The 23,348-nt window shown below is 38.3% G+C and overlaps 4 protein-coding genes across 7 annotated transcripts; 2 read left to right on the plus strand and 2 right to left on the minus strand.

Annotated features, from left to right (window-relative positions):
• Positions 1 to 183: 183 nt before the first annotated feature.
• On the minus strand, positions 184 to 3,607 carry LOC103978012 (uncharacterized). The gene is made up of 7 exons (XM_018823668.2): positions 3,359 to 3,607; positions 2,191 to 2,868; positions 1,214 to 1,886; positions 1,026 to 1,126; positions 865 to 945; positions 661 to 788; positions 184 to 440 (listed from the first exon to the last, which is right to left on the minus strand). Exons 2-7 carry the CDS (start codon positions 2,812 to 2,814, stop codon positions 314 to 316), a joined length of 1,734 nt encoding a protein of 577 aa, XP_018679213.2. The 5' UTR covers positions 2,815 to 2,868; positions 3,359 to 3,607; the 3' UTR covers positions 184 to 313.
• Positions 3,608 to 4,116: 509 nt separating this feature from the next.
• On the minus strand, positions 4,117 to 10,717 carry LOC103978013 (uncharacterized). 2 transcript variants are annotated; one of them, XM_009393710.3, is made up of 11 exons: positions 10,491 to 10,716; positions 10,253 to 10,398; positions 7,446 to 7,529; positions 7,268 to 7,357; positions 7,141 to 7,183; positions 6,295 to 6,401; positions 6,126 to 6,221; positions 4,923 to 5,036; positions 4,727 to 4,815; positions 4,583 to 4,652; positions 4,117 to 4,494 (listed from the first exon to the last, which is right to left on the minus strand). In XM_009393710.3, exons 1-11 carry the CDS (start codon positions 10,624 to 10,626, stop codon positions 4,408 to 4,410), a joined length of 1,062 nt encoding a protein of 353 aa, XP_009391985.2. In that variant the 5' UTR covers positions 10,627 to 10,716; the 3' UTR covers positions 4,117 to 4,407. The 2 variants fall into 2 exon arrangements, with proteins under 2 accessions (XP_009391985.2, XP_018678673.2); XM_018823128.2 differs by lacking the exon at positions 4,923 to 5,036 and having other exon boundaries at positions 10,491 to 10,717.
• A 269-nt stretch (positions 10,718 to 10,986) lies between these two features.
• LOC135634049 (protein FAR1-RELATED SEQUENCE 5-like) lies at positions 10,987 to 14,995 on the plus strand. The gene is made up of 2 exons (XM_065144189.1): positions 10,987 to 11,144; positions 12,487 to 14,995. The coding sequence occupies exon 2, from the start codon at positions 12,616 to 12,618 to the stop codon at positions 14,680 to 14,682; it is 2,067 nt and encodes a 688-aa protein (XP_065000261.1). The 5' UTR covers positions 10,987 to 11,144; positions 12,487 to 12,615; the 3' UTR covers positions 14,683 to 14,995.
• A 971-nt stretch (positions 14,996 to 15,966) lies between these two features.
• LOC103978015 (probable pre-mRNA-splicing factor ATP-dependent RNA helicase DEAH2) lies at positions 15,967 to 21,715 on the plus strand. 3 transcript variants are annotated; one of them, XM_009393713.3, is made up of 7 exons: positions 15,970 to 16,427; positions 17,834 to 18,021; positions 18,409 to 19,493; positions 20,077 to 20,202; positions 20,291 to 20,529; positions 20,609 to 20,727; positions 21,084 to 21,715. In XM_009393713.3, exons 1-7 carry the CDS (start codon positions 16,140 to 16,142, stop codon positions 21,217 to 21,219), a joined length of 2,181 nt encoding a protein of 726 aa, XP_009391988.2. In that variant the 5' UTR covers positions 15,970 to 16,139; the 3' UTR covers positions 21,220 to 21,715. The 3 variants fall into 3 exon arrangements, 2 of the variants coding, with proteins under 2 accessions (XP_018679353.2, XP_009391988.2); XM_018823808.2 differs by lacking the exon at positions 20,077 to 20,202 and having other exon boundaries at positions 15,968 to 16,427; XR_010495058.1 differs by lacking the exons at positions 20,609 to 20,727; positions 21,084 to 21,715 and having other exon boundaries at positions 15,967 to 16,427; positions 20,007 to 20,202; positions 20,291 to 20,430.
• The last annotated feature ends 1,633 nt before the right edge of the window (positions 21,716 to 23,348 follow it).

The raw sequence follows: 23,348 nt of genomic DNA on the forward strand, positions 1-23,348 counted from the left end.
ACTGAAAACTGAAGAATATAAGCAAACTAGGAATAACCACTCTCTAAGAATTACCATGTAAATGCTGGGAAAAAAATTGACCTTAGTGACTTCCATGAGGAAATTACATATTGATGTGCATCAACCACTCATGAAGGAGTAAGACCATCACTATAGAAAATTTGAGTTATTGGCTAAAAAAGGTCATTAAATCAGGTAAAATACTTCTTTAGAATCGCCGTCTCTTTATATTTTAAGATTGAGGAAAGATCAAGTTACTGTAGTAGTTGCATATATACATCGCAATCGGAAATATCAACTAGTTACTGATAGCTCACATCTTCCTTGAACTTGCCCTATAGCATTGTAGACTGCATAAGGGAAGCTTAGTCTTGGAGTCCCGATACCTGTATGCATTTGTACACGATGGGGCAGCACATTTCTCTCGTGGAAGAGGGTAACTGAATCAAGGTTAATCCAGAAAGAATATCAATAATAAGCATGCAGGCAAAAGTTAGTTACATAAACAGAATGTAAGATGCCATAAAGCAAAATTAACCAAAGGGTGAAAACACATGAGCAATGCACAAACATAAGATATCTATGAAACATTACCAATTTTTAAGCCTCATGCTGTGAACCTGTTACCTCCCAAGTTTAAATTAGAAATTGACATCTCACCTGCAAGGCTTGGAGTCAAATATACTTGGAAGGGCTACATCATCAGCAAAAGTAACAACTGTGCCAAAGGGTCCCCTGACCCATCTAATGGTGCTCGGACTTAAAGGTTGTGACTTAGCCAACTTTGCCTTCAGAGAAAAATAAGGAAAAAAAAACAATCAATTGGAGTACATTTAGAGCATCACTGAAGTTTGGGATCAGTACCTTCTCTTCGAGTTCTTTCTGCTTCTTTTCTTCTTTTTTCTTGTCAGAACCTTGACCTAATATTTTCCTTATTGCCTCAGCCTGTGAAGTTATATTCAATTAGGCAATTCCCTGATAATAGTAATGCCAAGTTACATCCAAAAAAGGAAAAATAGACAAACCTCAGATTCTCTAGCTTGCTTCTCTACTTGCATTTTCCGTCTTTGAGCAGCCTCTGCTCTCTTTGCTTGTATCTCCACTTCAGATAACGTCTCCCTTTGTTCTTGAATCATTATACAAGGAAGGAAACATGAGAAAGTTTCTTACAAGCTATTCTGTTAAGAGTATTGACAGTGATATCAGGCTTTACTTCTAGAGGGTGCAGATGGTAGCCCATTTGGGAACTCGATGAAACTTTCACCACTGCCTCCTTTTCCTGATTGAAGTGCCCGTTGACGTGTAGTAAGAGGCTCAGTCTTAATATCAGCTTGTAAGCCACTAGATTCCTTCTGTTTTCTTCTCTTGATCTCAGGCTCACCATCAGAACCAGGTTCTTCCTCTTCAACATAGTCTGTATCATCATCTTCCTTTCCTCCTGGTCTTAAGTTCCTAGTATTCTCTTTGATTGATTGAGAAACAACATAGTCTTCATCCATCTCATTAACAGTATTTCTGTTGCTAGGAAGCTTGGATATTTTCCTTTTCTTGACACTGTTCTCGCTGTTATCCTCAATTTCCGCAGAATCAACTGCAGAAGCCTTAGAAGTTTTAACTTTTTCAAGGTAACGAATCTCATCATCTTCCTCCTCATTATCAAACATTCGCCTCTTTGGGACCCTTTTACTCTTACGAGTGGGCTCAAAAGAGGCACTCATATGAAACTTGTCTGCTTGCTTTCCAACTAAGCTTTCTTCAGCCACTGTTCCCGTAGAATCCTCCTTCATCCCATGAGAAACGCTCGATCCACTGGATTCCTTCCTCTGATCTCCTTGTGAGCCATTCCCCATCTCCGGTAGAGATTGACCATCAGAGTAACTCTGAAACTGAGAACAGAAGTAAATCACAATGCCACTACAGTCCACAGTTCTTCGAATGAGTATCAACATAAAGGCCATACAACACAGATAAAGCTCAGACCTGAATGATAAGACATCTTAAGAATTTACTAGCACAGCATATTTTACTAAATTACCAGGCAAACATCTCTAACATATTTGAATCAACATTATTGATCATACACTATTATTGTAGTAGGCAGTTTATTAACTTATGGCTAAGTTTCTATTTTCAGAGTTATTGTTCCATGATGAGCAAATATTAAAATATGTCTCTGTGGCAGCATACTACCGGGTCAATAAGCTTGAGACGATGGTGAGATGCATCCAAGAAACGTGGATGTTTTGCAGAAGAAGATCCACCTTCATCTGTCTCAATTATTGTGTGTGTAACTCCACCAACCTTGAGCTTCACCTTCCTTGGCTTGTTTCCAGCCATCACATTAGAAACCGCTTCTGGCTGCTGCAAATTATAACTCACATCACTCTTTCCTACATTGGCATCCAGGGATTTTGATCGCTCCTCAGTATCTTCTTTAACCTTGTCTGTGCTTCTCCACTTCGCTGGGGCCAGGACACCTTTACTGCGGCGTTTCGAGTCAAAGCCATGTCCACCTCGTGAACTGCCATAATGCATCCCATCAACCCCTCGAAACATCTTATCACTTTGCTTGATCTTCTTTGAAGAAGCTATATTGACAGATGAACTCTTTGGAGGAGGGTTGTTGAGATAATATTCTTTCCTTCTGGTGCTGGATTCGCTGCATCCATCATCAACAAGAGAGAGCCTCCTCAAATTATCATAAGATTCTGAAACCAGCTGTGCCTCAAGCCGAGGCCGCCTCAAGGTAGCACTCCTCGGCTTCTTCATCACAGAATTCGAACCACCGAATCCCAGGCCTCCCAAGCCCTCCATAAGAAAGATGCCAACTTTAACCGATCAAAGTACTACGTCCTTTTGTCTTCCTATCTGGTAATCACATTCCCAACAAAAAGGAGGTAAAGAAGCAGAAGACGCATATTAAAATGAGTTCAATCATCTAGTGGATTCTAAAAACTAACACCAAAGAAGACAGAAGTACAGTGAAATTAGAAACCAATAGCATTACGCGATTAAAACCAAAAAAGAAACATAGCGAGCAACAAAACCCTAGTACAAAAAGAAATCAATACGACTTCCAAAATTCGCATTAAAACAAAGAAAAACCAACGGAACAAAGACTGGAACACGCAGGTACTAAAAATCACTGATCGTAAACCAAGCAAAAGAAGATTAAATCTGGAAAATCAACAACCGTGAACATAAGCCCAAGGGAGAAAACCGGAGAAAAATTGCAAGTAAAAGGAAATCCACGCAAAAGGAACCGACTTTGGTCCACCGATCAAACAGACGAGGGATTCTAACACCGAGGAGGAGGAAATTAAAAGGAATCTTGGTTCAGAGGACAAGATATGCTCACCCAGAAGCGAAACAGAACCCGAAGACGGACACCGAAGGGCGAGAGGAGGACATAGGTGAAACTGGGATCCTCGGAGCGGCCGACGTAAAAGCTGGCGTCGCAGAATCGAGGATAACCAGGTAGATGACGAGGACTAGGGTTAGCGTCCACGGGCGAGAAGGAAAGCGGGGCGACTCACTTGTTGGCCACTGTTCGCCCAGGCGGATCTGTCTGCTTCCCGCTTCTATGATAATGATGGGTTATTTCCTCCGTCGCGTATAACACGGTGTGATGTCCGTCACTCGTAAACCCGAGAATGATTACTTCAAAAACAATCTTCCTCCAACGACCATAGAATATTCTTTTGCATGATATTTTAGGGACTGGAGAAGCCCGGTTAGTGTTTGATAACTTCTGTTTCAGGTCTTGAATTGTCATCTGATCTTCTTTAGTTGTTGAATCAAGTTTGTACGACCTATTTACCTATTGGATATGGTGGTCAAACTCGCGTAAAGTTGATATCTAAGGTCACATGGTTCGGGTGTTCGTTTGTCGCCGCTCCCTTGTATTGCTACGAGGAGGAGTTTTTGTCATCTTCTTCCCTGCAAAATGGATTTAGGAAGGAGCCCAAGATAGTTTAACTATAAAACCATTGGTCGAGCGCCTCCCGGAAAGAACCCACCTTCTTATTGTGGTTTAGGGACCATACATTCATTGATTCTCACACTCGCTTTGTATGTGGGGCACGAGAAAAAAGCATGCATGAATCACATCACCTGTGTCTCCGCATCTCAAAGAGAAGTTTGGATTTTATCTGGGCAATTCAAAACATCTTCTCTCAGTAGGCTCCTAACCATCACTGCCGGTGTACTACTGATCTGCTCCTATGATGCTCCACAGACAGGAGCTGATAGAACATAAAGAATATACAGAAGGCTATACTTCATTTACGACTATAATCCTGCTTGCATCATTCAAGGGATTGCTAAGCAGAGAACCTGACTCTTCGGTGAAAGAATCAATCCACATGCATAATGTAAGTTCTCACTGTTTCCTCCTCTGATGTGTGATCACCACTTTTCTGAAAGATGGACTTCTGCCTCCTTACCAACGTTGAGAAGAAGCTGATGCAACAATTCCCTGATCATTGGGTACTTCTGCAGTTTCATGGAAAATAGATTTTTGGTTCAGGACCAACGAAACATATTTCTTATGACTAACACATTCTATCTCAAAGCAGGATACCTCAGTCATCTCATGGAAGGAGCCATTTGCAATAGCCTCTGGAAGGTTGTTCTTAACGGCATCATATCCCCTGAAACAAATACTTATCAGAAAAGGCTGGATCTAGCAATCAGTATACCGAATTTACATTCCAGAGCAGTTTACTTGTCATGTCTGCAGAGAATAATGTAGCATCTTATGGAGTGGAACAGTAGGCGAGGAGAAAAGTCTTGGTCAACTGCTAAAAGATTGACCTTGTTTCATAAAGAGGATAAAAATTAGCAAGAAGATATTTTTAGAATAAAATGAAGGATCAAGACTATGATTATATGCGTGGATAAAAACTAGTTATTGGATGTACCAGCCCGTTCCATGTCCGAATCAGTCCATCGAGGACATGTGTGCATGTGGGATCACAAATATAAGATATACCAGAGTTGTCATGAAGTATGGCTTCAAGGATGTGCATTGCTATCTGCATTTAGTTTAGTTTGAGACCTTATATTTTTCCACAAAAAGTCTACGACCAAAAATGTTATGACCAGACTATGTTCTCTTCAGAACACCCATAAAAAAGATGAAAGAGAATTGGTTACTCAAAACAGTCTTTTCCAATGGAAAACAATACAAAAGGTCAAGCAGCTTCATAGAAGTAAAAGTCAAACTCAAACTACAAATAAGTAAATGGCATAGCAAGAATGGAACAGTTTTTGCATCCTTCTGGGAGAATTTGATAACACCCAAGAGACAATCCTACAAGATCATTGTGACTAAACATGCAGCAATTTTTTCCAAGATCTGCAACATGTAAAATATTTCCAGTTTTTCCTGAAACTTCACAAAGAGTTCCTTCTTTTCATAGTTTACATTTAACCACAAGTGTTATGCGGACTCGCAGTTGAAGAATTATGAAAAGAACAAGAATAAACGAAATTAAGGATTGCCTAATAGATATGCCAGTGAACATCATACGGGTATTTATGCATATTTACAAACTAGATATGATATGTACAAATAAAAAGGGGATACATGCAAAAATGTATCATACAAATTATCTAAATGTACAAATAGTAGATAAATACTGATGGATATTTGATATATTAGAATCTATTTATGAACATCAATTTTGTATCTATGCCATAACATTACATTTGTTTCTGTTGATGGCATAAGAAACTTAAAGTTGTGCTAAATTAATAATGTCTTCAGATACTCATGAAGAAAATTATGAGTTGAATTGCTTTCTAGCTGGAGAATGCTTCATTCTAACTTGAGGGTTATGTGCAAATCAGAAGCCATATGACTCGATATATGTAGCCTATATAACAGACAATTGTCTCATCAATTATTATTGCTGAAAAAATATTTTAAATTCTTATATTCTCATTTAATAGTCACTTCTTACATTTAGATAAACAACATATTAAACAAATGAGAAAAACTAGATGATCTTCGTTGGCAGGAAACCAAAGGATAGAGTGAAGGTGCAGAACAATGAAGCATAATCTATAGGACATAAAAAGAAAAATTAGCCGAAAATGCAGAATTATTATAAGGGGCATACCACTTTACTAAGCTCACTTCCATTCTCCAAAATGCAATGACATACTTCTATTATGTCGTTCTCAATAGCCCACTTTATAATCCTCGATTCTCTACCCTTCAAACAAAATTTTGTTCAGGCTATTGTACCATTACTAATGTGTTGCACAGATAATTAAAAAATGAAGGACCTGGCACAAGATTCCAAACACTGAAAGAGCAATCGTACGGACATCTTCAAACACCTCATTTGTGCTCTTAAAAAGTATCAAGGGTACCAAAAAGTTTGGACCACAGGCTGGAACAAGTAGATAAAGAACATATTTGGTTATAATTGAGTTCCAGAAATGTTTCTGCACTAAAAAAAAAAGAAAATAAAAAGTTGGGGGGGTGGGAAGGGGGCAAAATGTACATGTAACAGCAAGTAGAAAATCAACCAAAAGACTGCAGGATTAATGTTGTCATTTGTGATAGGTTCAAGATAAATCAGGAAACTGTTGAAGTCTGTTAAATTATTATAAACTGAAAGCCAACAAGTTCTCATAGTTGAACCTGAAAATTACTTGAAGCTTAAATTTAGCAGATAAGCCACAAATACTTGAAATTTCAAGGATCACAATTTTTTGCATGAAATAGTTGCCATCTTCAACTAACAAACTTTGATATTTTTGGCAAAAGATAAAGAACTGTAGTAGCCATTTCCCATAAGGATGAATATATGCTTGCATAAAATTAAAGATGTATTTACTGAAATGATGATACAAAATTATTTATCTCATTGGAAAAAAAGGAATTAGAAGGTTGATCACAAAATAGTCCAAATTGATGATTTTATGATGCAGAGATGGTAAAAGAAAGATAGAATATAAGAAAATAACAGTTCACAAGTCTTCAATAGCAATTCATTAAATTCAAGTGTTCACCATCCAAATGGGATACGTTATCCACTTATCCAGTTTGGAATCTGGATGATAGCAATAATTAATGTAAAATGCAGAGCCCATTATTTTATTTTGTACAACGGACCAAAGGTTTACCATCTATAAATCTTTGCCTGGTTTCGTTGTTAGCAGCAACACTCTGCAAAGAGCAAAATCTGCTCAATAACTGCAATAAATTTGAGGCAACAGAAAAATAATCTATCACGGGGGCAGGAAATCTGACCTGGAAAAGAGTGAGAACATTAATAAGACGCTTTATGCTTCTTGAATCGAGTTTTTCATCTTCCATCTTCTTGTAAAAACCTACAATTTCCTGTTCCATAAGACCCAAGATTTGTAGCATTATACTATGATGTAATTCAAAGCACTTGCAACAAACACATAACCTAGAAATAAACAACCTGTAGTAATATGCACAGTGTACCACAGGAATTAAACACCATATATCCAGTCCGGAAGTAATTATCCAAATCCTCTTCCCTTTTCTGATATAGAAAAGGTAACAAGTCATTGGCTTCTGGTAAATTGAGAGAATTTAAACCATCTTCATAAAATTCCAGTCAGTGCTGAAAAAAAAAAATATTGATATTCCTTTTTATAACCATCAGAAGAGCAAGCCAAATGACACCAGAGAATTAAACATAATGGTGAATGAAAAATACAAGAAGAATAGATTTAAAGCGACCAAAGCATCCCTTTATCACATGCAATTTGAATTGTGTGGGCAAACCAAAAAATAAAGAAAAAGTTCAACAGAAAGAAACAACCAAGCTCAATGAAAGTTCAAAATGCAGACATCAAGAATACTGAATAATAAAAACCAAAGGTCAGTTTTTAAATGGCAATATCAGGAAGCACTTAAGATTTAACCAATTGAAAGCCATCAAAAGCAACAATGCCTAAAGCTTTAGGAAATCCATTAAAACCCAGTAATGATCCATTCCCTTTGCCTTTCGAAGTAAACAAACAAAGAAATAGGTAGACATCACCAATGCAGACTTACTTTTGGAAAATTACTAGAGACCAAGCAGACTAAAGGATAAAACGAAACATCAAGCTAGCATGGGTGAAGACAAAGATGCTGATCTTTCTTAAAGGCATGAGAAAAAAAGATGAGCCTGCTTAACTAAAGATATTACAGATTATTCTGAATAAACAAAGTAAAAGATCATGAAAATGGTATTATGCAAGATACTAAAGCACTGAAAGAAAGAGAGAATTTTATGTGTGCTAATGATTCTGAAGAAATATTACATAGCTCGATAAGTGTGTTCTTTTAACCTAGTTTTAGAAAACTTCATTGCAAATGTAGGTTGAAATTTAGAGTGTGAATTGCAGAATGAGTTGGTTTCTTGCAGGATATATGGAGTGCACATAGTTCTTTGAGCACTTTAATTCAAAACATGTTTAAAATAGACTGAGATCAGAATTTAAAGTCGAATCAATTGGAAATCGATGGAGGACTGGTTTCAGCAGGAAAATTCATGGGAGTTTGGAGAATGATTTTGATCAGCTTATGGAATTGCTATGGCATTGTCAGGTCACCTGAGAGCTCGTTGATGAGCGGTTATTTTTAGTGAATTATTTGTATAGATTTTTAAATCATGGAGGCATGACCTTAAATTCAGAACTGCTGTACTACTTTGCAAGTTTGTCATTTGCCAGGATATAGTTAATAGATCCATTACAAGTAAAAACAATTTAGTTAGAAACCAGATTTAAAAATTTGTTTTAGACAGAAACCAGAGAGTGTTAAAAATTTGTTTCTTTTTTGTCCTATGACCAAAAAGTTTCAGAAGCTGTTAAAATAATGAGATGCATTTCCAAGGAAAACATGCATCAGCTAAGTATTATATCAAGGAAAAGATAGTTAGGATGCCTTCAAGGGGCCTTTTATGTAGACCATACGATGAAGAAGATAAGCAAAGATTTTCTGATAATAAGAGAAAATTTTGTTGAATTACAAAATTTGATCAAATTCAACTTTTATCATGGACAGGTATAACCTAGTCCGACAAAAATGTGAACCAGTTGTCCATTTATCCAAAAATGTTCTTCTTTGCATCCTATTCATATTGATTTTTTTTTTTATTTTGAAGATTCATTTTGATGTTGATCTCCAATGTTCTCCCTTGCGTTATTCACATGATGAAGAGCTGATAAAAAAATTTTCAGACCAGTCTTTTGGGAGTTTTTCTTTATAATGTTGTCTTTTGTATAAATGCTTGTATTTTCTGTGAGATAGTTCAGAGAATTGTCTCCTTTAGAGATGGTTTTGTTGGTAAGCTTAGAATTTATTTTCATTAAACATTTTTTGACGTGTCCTGAACCAAATGATGTGCAGAAAGAGGGCAAAATCATTTCCCGTCTTTCTTTTTAAAAGAAGACACTAAGCAAAACCCAAAAAACTTTATATGCTGTTTATTAGTTGGAAAGAAATCACAAGCTCAAAAATCAGCAACTATTAATAACGGTACTCCAAGAACACTGAAATGCAAGAATTTAGGAATCCATGACAAAGATGAAAACCATGACTCAGACCAAACCAGCAAATGGAAATTTTAAACTATATAAATAACAAACAAAACAAACCCAAGTAGAAAAGGGATGAAAACAATATCAAATATAATGCCAATTTTCAAGAATAGTGAACAATTGAAACCAAAAGCTTCACCAAAAGCCTACTTACATGGTGACAATGTGGCGTTGAAAAAGAAAGATTGCATGTAAATATGGGTACTAACAACAACAAAAACCCAAATAAAAAGAATAGTGAACAATTGAAACCAAAAGCTTCACCAAAAGCCTACTTACATGGTGACAATGTGGCGTTGAAAAAGAAAGATTGCATGTAAATATGGGTACTAACAACAACAAAAACCCAAATAAAAAGAATAGTGAACAATTGAAACCAAAAGCTTCACCAAAAGCCTACTTACATGGTGACAATGTGGCGTTGAAAAAGAAAGATTGCATGTAAATATGGGTACTAACAACAACAAAAACCCAAATAAAAAGAATAAAGCTGAATGCCAATACGTCTTCAGAGTTGAAATACTGACTAAAAGGCAAGTAAAAGAGAAGACAAAAACATGAAAAAATAATTAATTAGTACCAAGCGGCAATACCTAGCTTCCGGAAACAAAACAATCCAATTATTAGAAAGACCAACAGGGAACGTTCAAGACGGTGAGCAAGAACCACTCGCCTCGACCAAGAAATTACTAAGATATCTGATGGCGTTCTCTCTGAGGTCTTCGTCGAGGAACTCGAGGATGGTCTCCGGCAACACCATGGGCCGGCTCATCCACTTCAGCTTGTGCTTTTTCCCCCTGATTACCCCCGTCTTCGCGGCTGACACCGCCGAATAATCCCAAGAAACAACATATTACAAACCCCGTTCAAGAAATCAAGTACGCATGAGGAAATGAGAAAGGAACGGAAACCTTGGTCTATCGTGGAATCATCACGCACGTTTATGGTTCTTTCCTCCAACCGGTTCCCCTTCTGTGGATCTTGGTCGCACATACCGTCGCCAGCCTCCACCTTCGCCATCACTGTCGATGGGGTGAAGGTTCGCATACTCTAAATCGAGCCGTTTCTTCGATGGAGAGAAAGACAGAGAGAGAGAGAGAGAGAGAGAGAGGACAGAGGAGAGAGGAGCGAGGAGAGAGAGAGAGAAAAAAAAAAAACAACAAAATCAAATATATGGACAATTTTACCCTTTCCTTGCCATTTGAATTGAATCCCAACCCAACTTCCAAAAAACCAACCCAGCCCGGCCCAATAATCTGGGTGAGTCGGGTTCGTCCAGACCAACTCAAAGCTTCGATCAAATAATTACACGACTCTTAAAGATCGATGTTCGCAGATCTCAAGCGGTGAAATCCGTGCGCCGCATAGTAGCGGATCACGGTTTAGTCGACATCACGTGTCGTACACGTGCTATTCCCTCCCCCGGCACGAGCCTCCGAACCGAACCGAGAGAGGACATTCTTCTTCCCGGAGAGGGTTTGGGGTTTCTCTTCGCCAGTTTGGTGGCTTTGAAGCGAGAACTCCCCCTCTGGATCTCGATTCGAGCTGAGGTGTGCGTGAATCAGGTCAGTTTCTTTCGTCCATGGATTCCCTCTGCGCCGCAACGCGCAAAATTGCTTCTTGTTTCGTTTTCCTTTTTCTTCCTTCTTTTTCTGAAAGAATAAATAATCATCTCTGCTCGGTGTCAAATTTGCTGAAAGAATGAAATTTATAGCAAAAGAAACCTTGGTGTTCACCAATCCGTGAAATTACTCTCTAATGGGAGCTATATATTCTGTCATCTCCATTGTGATTTAGTGAGCTTGCGATATTAGTGGACTTTGATTGGTTGCTAGTGATTCTTTTTTCTTGCAAGGTATGGTTCGGGAAGCCATTGCAGAAGTCGTTTCAGCTCCGATGTTACTTTTGGTTCCTGCAAAATTAGGTTAAATAGTTAATACTTCTGTGAAGGGATTATTCAAAATAAGGATTTTTCTTTTTTACCAATGTCTAGCCAGAAACAACCTCTCTATTGGCATAGGGCAACGATGTGTGCATCTAACCTCCGTATTTCACATTTGTGCTGAGAGCTTCACCTACAAGAATGCCCTTTTTAGTTATAAATACCAATTGATGATGTACACAGCATAAGATTCTTACAAAAAGATGTTGTTGTCATAGTTTAGTGACTTAGTTGCAATAGCGATCAACGGAAGAGTTATCAGCTAATCTGAGAATTAAGCAAAGAAGCCACTTGTCAGTGCTATGAACTCGCCTTTTTCTGTGCAATTAATGGTTACAAAGGAGGGCATATTCGACAAAACTAGTATGGTCACAAACATGTAAAGTCACTTGTATCTGTGTTCTATAGCCACTGTCTAACAACTGTTTTAAACTTCAATAATTAGATATAGTGGAAGGAAAATATGACTAGCATCATTCTTGAAATGAGTAGGCGAGTCCGCACTGGAAACTTGTCTGAGTTTTGAGTATGCTCACCAAAGAGGGGGTTCCATGTCAAGGGTCAGATTGTATGACTACGTTTTATATTATCTTTTTCCAACTGATATACTAAAAAAACTAGGATAGCACTGCTAACATTTGTGATCTTCTAAAGTTGCTCATCCAATTTCTTCTCTTGGTCAGATTAGTTTGTGCCTGATGGCTTGCAAGTTATGCTGATTGCTTCTTTATGATGTCAATTCTTCATTGCTCATGTTGCAGTTTATGCAGCAGGTGTCCTGGGGAGCTTTGCTTATAATGTTCGTCATTATTGGCAACCGTGTTCTCTCAACATTATTTGCTTGAGCTTTTTAGTGATTATTTAATGTTACAGGCCATACATCCTTTACCTCAAACCCAAGTTTTTAGATGCTGTTTATAAACACTTGCTGGTTGATAGGTTCTTATGATGTTTCTTTTTAACAGAAATTGCTTTTATCAAGAAGGATGTAGATGAACTCTATACATTAAAGATATACATTTTAAAAATGATGATATACCAAAGTTTTTTCATCTTCCAAGCAACAGAATTCTGGCTTACAAAGTACTGATTCCATGGATGGGTCAGTTACCTGGGTTATGGATGGATCTGTAGAAAGCACCATTGGCACAACTGGTTCACTTGGTTCAGGAGTAAATGTCAACTCAGAGTTAGATCCAAAAGTCGGGATGATTTTCCATTCAGAAGATCAAGCATACAATTTTTATAATTCGTATGCTAAGAGAAAAGGTTTTAGTGTCCGAAAAGATCATCTTTCTCGAAGAAGTGATGGCCGCATACGTTATAGACACTATGTATGTAGTAATGAAGGTTCTCGTAAAGAACATCCTGTGAGTATGACTAAAAAATCACGTCCAATAGAGAGAACAAACTGTATGGCTCGTATTGAGTTTAAAGTTAACAATGACAATTTATGGATTGTTAATAGATTTATTGATGAACATAACCATCCACTCGCAACCCCAAGTAATTCGCACATGTTAAGGTCACACAGAAAGAAATTGCCTGTTCAGCGTTCAAACTTTTCTAGGTCGGGAATCTACTTTGGAGCAAAATATACTCAGAATGATATTCAGGCAGAAGCAGATTATGGAGAAGATGCAGGATTGCTCTTGAAAAATCAAAGCAATTGTTTGACCACAAGACGGTTGAAAGATCTTGAAACAGGAGACACACAGTTTCTTTTAGACTTTCTAAGAACTAAGCAATCAGAAGATCCATCATTTTTCTATGCTATACAACTTGATGAAAAGGAGCGACTGACCAACTGCTTTTGGGCAGATATGCAGTCAATAGTAGATTACACTTACTTTGGTGATGCGATCTCATTTGACACAACTTATCACATTCGTGGTGATGATATACCATTTGCACCATTTATTGGCACAAACCATCATAAACAAATTGTTATCTTTGGGGCCGCATTATTATTAGATGAAACTTTAGAATCGTTCATTTGGCTGTTTAGAACTTTTTTAGTAGCAATGTCTGGAAGACAGCCGAAAACAATATTCACTGATAATTGTGCTGCAATTTCAGAGGCAATTGCTACGGCTTTACCAGACACATGTCATCGGCTTTGTCTATGGAATTTGCTTCAAAGTGTGTCTACACATCTTCCATGTTTAGATATCAACTTCCAGCGGGAGTTTGAGAATTTCATCTATGATGTTGGTTCAGAAGATGATTTTCATAAAGAATGGGATAGCTTGATCTCGAGTTATGGCCTTGCAAACGTCTCATGGTTCAAAGATCTGTACTCTGTTCGAGAAAAATGGGGTTCGGTTTACCTCGGGAACTCATTTTCTGCTACCATGATGACAAGACAATGGACTGAGGACATGACCAACCTCTTTGGAAATCATTTCGTTCGTAAGTTGTCTCTGACCAAATTCATTATTCAGTACTTGAAGTCACTGATTCATCTACGGGAGAAGGAAATTCTCGAAGATTATGATTCAACACAAAGTAAGCCTGTTTTATTTGTTGACATTCCTATGCTGATTGAAGCAGCAGAATCATATACAAGGACGATATATGTGGATTTTGAACATGAATATAAAAGCCAACTTGCTTGTCTTTGTGAACCTGTTGGTGTAGATGGAATGCGAGTCACCTTCAGAGTTTATATTCCCCAAAAGCGGTGCAATGGATTAGTTGAATTTAACCCAACTGAAACTATTGTCACATGCAGCTGTAGGAAGTTTGAATCCATGGGCATCCTATGCATGCATGCGCTGAAGGTTCTCAATAATAACAATATCCTTTCGCTCCCATCCAAATATATACTGAAGAGGTGGACTAGGTTTGCAAAGGATGGTTCAGTATCTAGCGGACAGCTAGCCACAGGGGGTTCTGGCAGTCAAGTATCTCTGACAGTGCGATACAGTCGTGTTTGCCGCAAAGCGCTTGCTGTCACACTGAGAAGTGCAGTTTCCAAGGATGCCCTTGATGTTCTTGAGCATGGACTTGACAAGATCATAGCACAAATGGAAAATGTGTTGCATAATGCCACATCAAGTAGACAAGCAGAAGACGTTCATGTAGTTGATGGCATACCGCGAAATACATCAGGAACAACTGACATTTGTTTCAGTGGATTTGGTTTTAGTGCTAGATGAGCTTAATGCGTCGGAGAGCTCTTCGTTTCGTTGTTACTAGGTTTCTAATTTTCCTTCTGAAATCTATATCATATGCAAGATATATTGTTTTTTGTTGAGGAATTAGGGAGCACATTTTACTAGTCTGCTTTACAGAGGTCATCGCCTTTTTTAAAGTCAGGATATTTCTGGTAGAATTCACATTCTAGAGGACATGTGCTTAAGAATTTTAGTTGTTTATGTAATTACAAATGCTCATACTTTTTGTGATATACAAAACAGCTTCAGGCTGTATATGTGAATGCAACTGCTAAAAGTTTGCTTTGACATTCCACTATCAGCTGTTATGAGTTTTTTGGTGCTGATTTCTTTTTTGGTTATTAGGAATATACATCTAGAGCCATTTGTATTGATTTCTAAGACAGCATTGGATTCTGATCTGTTAATCCGTTACTCTTGTTCATAGTGCCTTTTTGAGGTCCAGTAGAAACTTTGGCATAGATGAAGAAATCTTTTATAAACCTGAATAGATGTCAACTGCAATGGTGTATGAATTCTACGATTTAAAGATAAATATATTCTCTTAAAATTTATTATCATAAATATGATGAAGGATAAATCTTTTGATGGATTAAAAATAATTGTTGAGACATCCGATTGGTTAATGCATTATTGTAGGAGTGTTAGGTCTCATATTTGAAATTTATTTTAATTTTACTAAAAAATAAAATTTTAGGATGGCATGTGGCTTTTTAGTTATTTATTTATTTATTTTTGGGTGCACTTGTCGTTGAGTTATACTCGTTTTATAAAGTAATGAATTAACTATTTTATTTTGGAAAAAAATTGTGTTAAAAAAACTAATGCTGGATAAAAGGTTAATGCTTATTGGGGTGTTTTGGGTTGATATAGTAAGCTGAGATATCAAAAAATAACAATTGTTAGTGTCAAAGCGGTGAAGTTATTAATTTATTAATGGATATCCAATGTATATATTTAGTGAATCACTAAAACTTTTCCTTCGGACCACGAAGAAGGGCACGGTGTATGTGGTGCAAATGTTGCCACCTCAACCGTGTTTGGTCGTAATAGGAATTTGGATTCGATCAAATTGGGCTCCATGCGTAGGCACCAATAAAAGAAAAGGTAGGGAATCGGGCTAAGTTGTAGGCGGATAGAAAACGTATTGCTTCCATACAAATAGTGCATAGGGGTCTTCTCGTGAATTGGTGTCGTACATTGACATGGGTATTTTAGTCAATTGACAAGCTTCTAGGCCTCTCCCACTCCCTTATATAACGGTACTCGATCGATGTGGCGGTTCTTGCTGCCTCCTCAAAACTAGGGTTTCGACGGAACCCTATCTCTGTTTCGCCCTCTCTTTCTCGATCTCGGGGTCGAATCCCCTTCTTCGAGGAGGCGATCGGAATCTTGCTCGATCTTTCTCCAAGTTTTGATTGGCGGAGCCGGTGCTGGAGATGTCGACAGAAAGGAAGAGGAAGGTGAGCCTCTTCGACGTGGTGGACGACACTTCCGTGTCCGTGAAGCTGGGCAAGGCGAACGGATCCTTATCCGCTAAGACGGCGGCGCTTCCGCCGGGGGTAAACCGCTGGAGCGGTCGGCCCTACTCGCAGAGGTACCACGAGATCCTGGAGAAGAGGAAGACCCTCCCGGTATGGCAGCAGAAAGAAGAGTTCTTGCACGTATTGAAGGCCAACCAGACTCTGATCTTGGTCGGAGAGACCGGCAGTGGTAAAACAACTCAGGTTTGTTATTCGGACCCCTTGGGTAGACATACTCCTTCGGCGTTTTTAATTAGAGGTCATGTTCGTGCTAATAACGTGATTTTAAGTGCTGTAAATTCCGTTGTTAGTTCTTGGTTCCTGTGAAAAGCTCTTCTATCTTTTTTTCCTTTTCCGAAGGCTGAAGTTTATAAGTAACCACAAGATCACTGATGCTTTATATGTGGAACATTGAGAAATATAGTAAATAACTTGTGAAAATTTCCTTAAGCATAGATAAGGTTGATGAAAAGTATTGGTATTACAAGGAAAGATTGGACAAGAAATGATTGCATTTGTGGGTTACGTCTTAAGTGCATCCAAGAAATGGATAGTCAGTTCAAGTTGTGGAGTGTAGAGATAACTTGGATGAAATATTGGAAATGTATATCAAACTCATCTGACTGTTTGATGATGGTCCTTTAATGAGTGTTAAGCATTGGAATTATGTGATACATTATTGTCTGAAAGAAATGTAATTCGTTGTTGTTGGCATTCATTTTTCCCCTTTACTAGCATACTAGTCTCTATAAACTTTGTGCATTGGAAATGACCAAATACAGAGCACTTCTTTGAGATAATATTATTTGTATGTAAAGAGATATTTCTTTGTGATTACGTGTCAGAAAAATCAACTTGATTGCTTACTTGGTCATCTTAGTTCTTACTGCTCTCTTGGTGAATGCATATAATTACTCTGCCACTAGTTTTGAAACAATTCATCGGAAAAACCATGTGAATATCCTATTTAAAGGAGTGATCAATAATGTTTTATTGATTAAGAGCAAATGTGTGAACAAAAGAAGGATGATAAAAGCATAATAAAATGTACAAGTTACCTTCTTCCTGTCTCCATTCATTAGGTATTGGTGTCTCTCTTAGTAGACTGGATATACCAAATATGTATGGAACTAAAATTTCAATCTTGAAAATGTCCTAGAAGTTTTAGATACCAAATAATGGGTATGAATACTGATGTATAACAAATAAACATATCATCTACCATATCCAACTCCATTCTGCTTTTCGGATTATTCGGACATCTGTGCCTCTTGCTCCCTTTTCATGTGTCTGTAATCAAGCTTTTTCAATTCATAGCCTGCTGATCATTATACGTTTTCTTGTTTTATTTAGTGTTGCTTATAATTATTGTGGTTATTCTCTTGTTCAGGTATCTAGTACTTCAATTTCAAATAAAGATTCACCTAGTAATTACATTCGCATTGGAATGCTTTTGCTACTTCTGTTGTTTCCTTGTTGATGCTTTTTCACTGATTTCAATCTCTTTTATTCTTTTTAATATTTCAATTCAGATTGCATGAATATTTCTTTTCAATTTTGTTATAGCTTTCAATAACACATTAACTAAAATAGTGATTGTCATTGAACAGATTCCCCAGTTTGTCTTGGAATGTGAGGACTTGGGCAAACGCCCAATGGTTGCTTGCACTCAGCCTCGAAGAGTCGCTGCAATGTCTGTTTCTCGTCGAGTTGCTGAGGAGATGGATGTAACAATAGGAGAAGAAGTTGGTTATAGCATCCGATTTGAAGATTGCAGCAGTCACAGGACTATTTTGAAGTAAGTCCATCTTGAATGCTTCTGGGTCTCAGTCACAATGATGATACTTTTCTACAAACTTGGTCAGACTTGTAACTTTCGTTAACTTATCACTTAATAATGTAGAAATCAACACATTAAATGATTAAGGTCTTGTGCCAGGCCAAGGTTGTCATGGACTATCATGGTAGATTGTTGTGCAAGTGGCATCTGTTGCTGTGTTTACATTGTTGCAGGAAGTTTTACAGTTATATATATAACACCATCTGATTTGTCATTTGGAACGCAACAGCCTGAGTGTGACTTGTTAGAGTTTAACACATCTACGTCATGCCTTTAATTCTCCTGGACCCATGCATTGGTACTTTAACTCATGGACTCCTTTTTTCTTTGTCACTTTGATGCCAGGTACTTAACTGATGGTATGCTTTTAAGAGAAGCAATGGCTGATCCACTTTTGGAGAGATATAAGGTGATAATTCTTGATGAGGCTCATGAACGAACATTAGCAACTGATGTCTTGTTTGGGCTGCTGAAAGAAGTACTGAGAAATAGACCTGATTTGAAGCTAGTGGTAATGAGTGCAACGCTCGAGGCTGAGAAGTTCCAGGGTTACTTTAGTGGGGCCCCTTTAATGAAAGTACCTGGTAGATTGCATCCGGTGGAAATTTTCTACACACAAGAGCCTGAAAGAGATTACCTGGAAGCTGCCATTCGAACTGTTGTACAGATACACATGTGTGAACCTTCAGGTGACATACTTGTTTTTCTCACTGGAGAGGAAGAAATAGAAGATGCATGTAGGAAAATAACAAAGGAGATCAATAATTTGGGTGACCAAGTTGGCCCTGTGAAAGTGGTGCCTTTGTATTCAACTTTGCCCCCAGCCATGCAGCAGAAGATATTTGAACCTGCACCAGCGCCACTGGAGGAAGGTGGCCCGGCGGGACGAAAAATTGTGGTGTCGACAAACATTGCAGAAACATCATTGACCATCGATGGCATTGTTTATGTTATTGACCCTGGTTTCTCAAAACAAAAGGTGTACAACCCACGAATACGGGTGGAATCTTTGCTCGTCTCTCCAATATCAAAGGCAAGTGCGCATCAAAGAGCAGGACGTGCTGGTAGAACCCAACCAGGAAAATGTTTTAGACTTTACACAGAGAGAAGTTTTAAAAATGACCTGCAAGAGCAAACATATCCAGAAATTCTCCGGTCTAATTTGGCAAATACTGTTCTTACCTTGAAGAAACTTGGGATTGATGATCTGGTTCATTTTGACTTTATGGATCCTCCTGCTCCTGAAACATTGATGCGGGCACTTGAGGTCTTGAATTACCTAGGTGCTCTTGATGATGATGGCAACTTGACTAAGTTAGGTGAACTTATGAGCGAGTTTCCCCTGGATCCTCAGATGGCGAAGATGTTGGTTGTGAGTCCAGAGTTCAATTGTTCCAATGAGATCGTGTCAATATCTGCAATGCTCTCAGGTAGGCTAAAAATTGCAATTTTGTTATAATTTTTTTCTATTATTGGTTATTTAATATTGAAGGTTTGCGTATATTCTTGTCATGTATGGTTATAATTCTTGCACTTGCACTCTTAGCATCAAAGACTTAATGCTAAGCATTTTGATCTGTATTATGGTAATTATGTTGAATGGTTAAAGTTATTTGTGTTTATGGCATTGTCTGTCCGTGCATATTTCCTGGACTTCATTGAATTGCAAGCACCAATGCTCACAAGATGTTATCAACATTGCTTGTGTTTGGGGACATTATAATTGCATGCTCTCGCTCAATTGTTTGTCCATGGTTGAAGTATTGGCATTTAAGAGATGTAGGATTTTGTGATTATCTTGTATTGTTTGTTATTGGGTGTGACTGGTTTCTATGTAGATCAGGCATTAGGATTTAATGATCAATCTCTCATGGTCTTATTAACCAGTCTTTCGGACTTACTGTAGATAGTTTCAATTTCTCAAATAGTTTCTTATGAAGCAGTTTCGTGTCGACTCCATGCTTATGCTGACCTTCCGTGGACTTCATCTGTGATAACCAATTCTATTTCTAGTACCCAATTGCTTTCTCCGGCCTAGGGAGGCTCAGAAAGCTGCAGATGAAGCTAAAGCTCGGTTTGGCCACATCGATGGGGATCACCTAACACTGTTGAATGTATATCATGCATATAAACAAAATAGTAAGTGAATAATATTCCACTTTGCTATTGTCATTTTCAATGCCCATTATTCTAGTCCTTTTATTTGACTTTTACGTTGTTGTCACAGGTGAAGATTCTTCATGGTGTTATGAAAATTTTATTAACCAAAGGACTTTAAAGGCTGCTGACAATGTGAGACAACAGCTCGTGCGGATCATGGCTAGATTCAACCTGAAACTATGCAGTACAGACTTCAACAGCCGTGATTATTACATTAACATCAGGAAGGCGATGCTTGCAGGGTACTTCATGCAGGTAGCTCATCTTGAGAGAACCGGACACTATTTGACGGTGAAGGACAATCAGGTATTTATGCTGCCTTTTTTAAGTAATTCTTGAATGCTCATTATGAATATCTTCATGTGCCCCATGCTGTAATTGTTAGGTTGTTCACCTCCATCCATCAACCTGCCTGGATCATAAGCCGGAATGGGTCATCTACAATGAGTATGTCTTGACCAGTAGGAACTTTATTCGCACAGTGACAGACATTCGAGGAGAGTGGTAAGTCCATATGCACTTCTTTAGCTAGTCATGTGTTCTCGTAGTCAATGTCTACCTAGTTACGAAATTTGTCATGAACTTTTACTTCAGGACAGGGTTATTACCTAGTTATGAAATGTCATGAATTCATAGTTTTTTCTTTTAATTAGTGTGCATTTGCCAAAAACTTTGCCATAAAAAGTCCAGTTTGAGTAATATAATTTGATGGCAAGCCAGTTTAGTTGTGTTACCATTATTTTATTTTATGGAAGTGGACTTGCTTTTTTGCAGTGAAAGTTCATTTTCATCTCTCATTCATTGGGATATTACCCATTCGAATATTTTTAGGTATTTTGATTGGATTTTTATGCTTGCAGGTTGATTGATATAGCTCCACACTATTATGATCTGAGCAACTTCCCCTCCTGTGAGGCAAAACGAGTGCTGGAAAGGCTGTATAATAAACGTGACAAAGAGAAGGGGGAGAGCAAGACTAGAAATAAGCCTTTGTAGCTATGTACTCACCACCATTTGGTATGCCATCACGGACTAGCTCGAGAACAGTTGAGACTTCCATCTGACAAGCGGGATGGCTTGCACATTTAGAAAGAGTGCATTTCTTTTGGGAAGGACAGACACTATAAAGCTCGTTCTCACTGTGTTTGATCAGATAAGAAGGCAACTATTTTGCTCCCAAATAGTTGAGGATGCTTTTATACTTATCCTAGGACTCCACATCTGCTAGTGCTATCAGATTGTTTAAGTGTCGTACCTATTTGGGGTTTAGGAAATGGAAAACATGTCTCCCTTGTTTGGTTCCGCCGTCGGTGCCTTGTCCCCGTAGTTTGAATTGTCTATTTATTTGATTGTCGCAGGTGAAATATAGAATCTTTAATCACTGTCTGGTTACAAGTTGAGATATTGCATCCTCTGGAACAACGGCCTTCTCGTCCAATGTAGTTGCTGCATTGCAAGAATCTCTGAGTTATGTTGATGGATCTTTTCTGTATATGGTTTGGTTGTCATGAGTGGATTTAATTGATATGACATCGTTAGCCCCGATGAGACCTCATGCTGCCAACCGTTGCAATACAAAGGGTCGACATTTCGGTGCGCGTCTCACACGGGTATCAGAAACTTCATGGCATGGATGTCGGTTGTATCATGGTTTTAATATGCATTAGCAAAAAACTTTATACATTTGTTTTTTTTTTCTATGCGATTTTTCTTCTTTTCCTCTTCTCTCTCCCTTTCTTTCTGATTCCTTTTCATCTCTTTCATTTCCGTATGTTCTCAGCAGGTCATCTATCTGATTCAGTTAAACATCCTCGGGTTCTTTGTTTGCCATCGAAGGCTTTGCGGCTCCGCACCATTCGAAAGATATCATCACTTAGCACAACTACTACGATGATGTGGTATTGTTCTTCTCCAAACAGAAAGTGGTGGTCCTAAGTAGCTTTAGTTAACGATTCCTCTCTAATCATTAAAGTCATCAATTTGTTCCCTCGAGTAACAGTTGCCGGAATAAAAGAGAACTCTCCCATCACCATTATTGTGCCCGCCTGCCACCTTTCCTAACATCACAGGTGTTCAACCACGAAATTCCATATAAACTGGTCCGAGAAGCCCTCACCAAAAAAGAAACTGATGGCTCAAGCGGTTGTTTTGCTTGCACCAACAGTAGTTTTGAGTTGGTTGGGGGAATTAGATGCGGTCGGCTGGGCGGCGAAGCCATGGATGTGAGCTTTCTTTTCGACATTTATGACGAGATGTGAACTCCATTTATGACCATTCCTACGAACTATTCATAAGTCGTAATTGCTCGGCCCGTCCTACCTGCTTGGCTGCACCGTGCATTCAATTCCCACTGTCATGGCCCCGTAATGTTCATGCGGCTTTTCATGTGCTTTCATTGGATGGCAAGGCAGCGGGGCCTCCCGAGTCTCTCTCCACACGACGCCTGCTATCTTTCGCTTTATGTGGCTTTTTTGTGGCGTCTTATGTGCCAAATTATCATGATATTTCCCTATATATATATATATATATATATATATATATATATATTCTTGTGCAACAAACAGTCTACTACTGCTGGGCACTGAAACAAGGTGTGTTTGACGAAAATGGTATTAGGCATATGCATGTATTATCTTATGATAGAAGGAAACGCCTTCACTGAGAGAGCACGTACATGTACGTGGAGCATCCGTAGGTGCACTAGAATGGTCCAACTCATCACACGCTATGCCTGTGAAAATATGGGAACAGTGTCAGCTGTTGTTGATGCAGCACTGTGCTGGTTTCAACAACCACATGATGGGTCTGTCCGATTGTTTTGAATGGTGGAGGAGAGCGAGAGAGAGAGAGAGAGAGATGGAAGCAGACGCAATAAAAGAAAGAGAAGCTAATAATTTTGTAAATTAAGAAACCGGACAGTCATCCTTTATGAATCATTGAAGCGTGAGAATTTTACGTTAATTTTTTTCAAATGTAAAAGTAAATTCTGATGTTGACTACATTAAAAGAAAGAGAGAAATACCAACCTGCACAGCTTCCACTTGCCAACCATTTCATTTATGGAGTGGCAACTCCCTTTTAGCTTTTCACATAAGGAACCATCTCATTGATTAATTAACATGCAA

This window comes from Musa acuminata, chromosome BXJ3-3 (genome assembly GCF_036884655.1).
Source record: "Musa acuminata AAA Group cultivar baxijiao chromosome BXJ3-3, Cavendish_Baxijiao_AAA, whole genome shotgun sequence".
Lineage (NCBI taxonomy): Eukaryota > Viridiplantae > Streptophyta > Magnoliopsida > Zingiberales > Musaceae > Musa > Musa acuminata.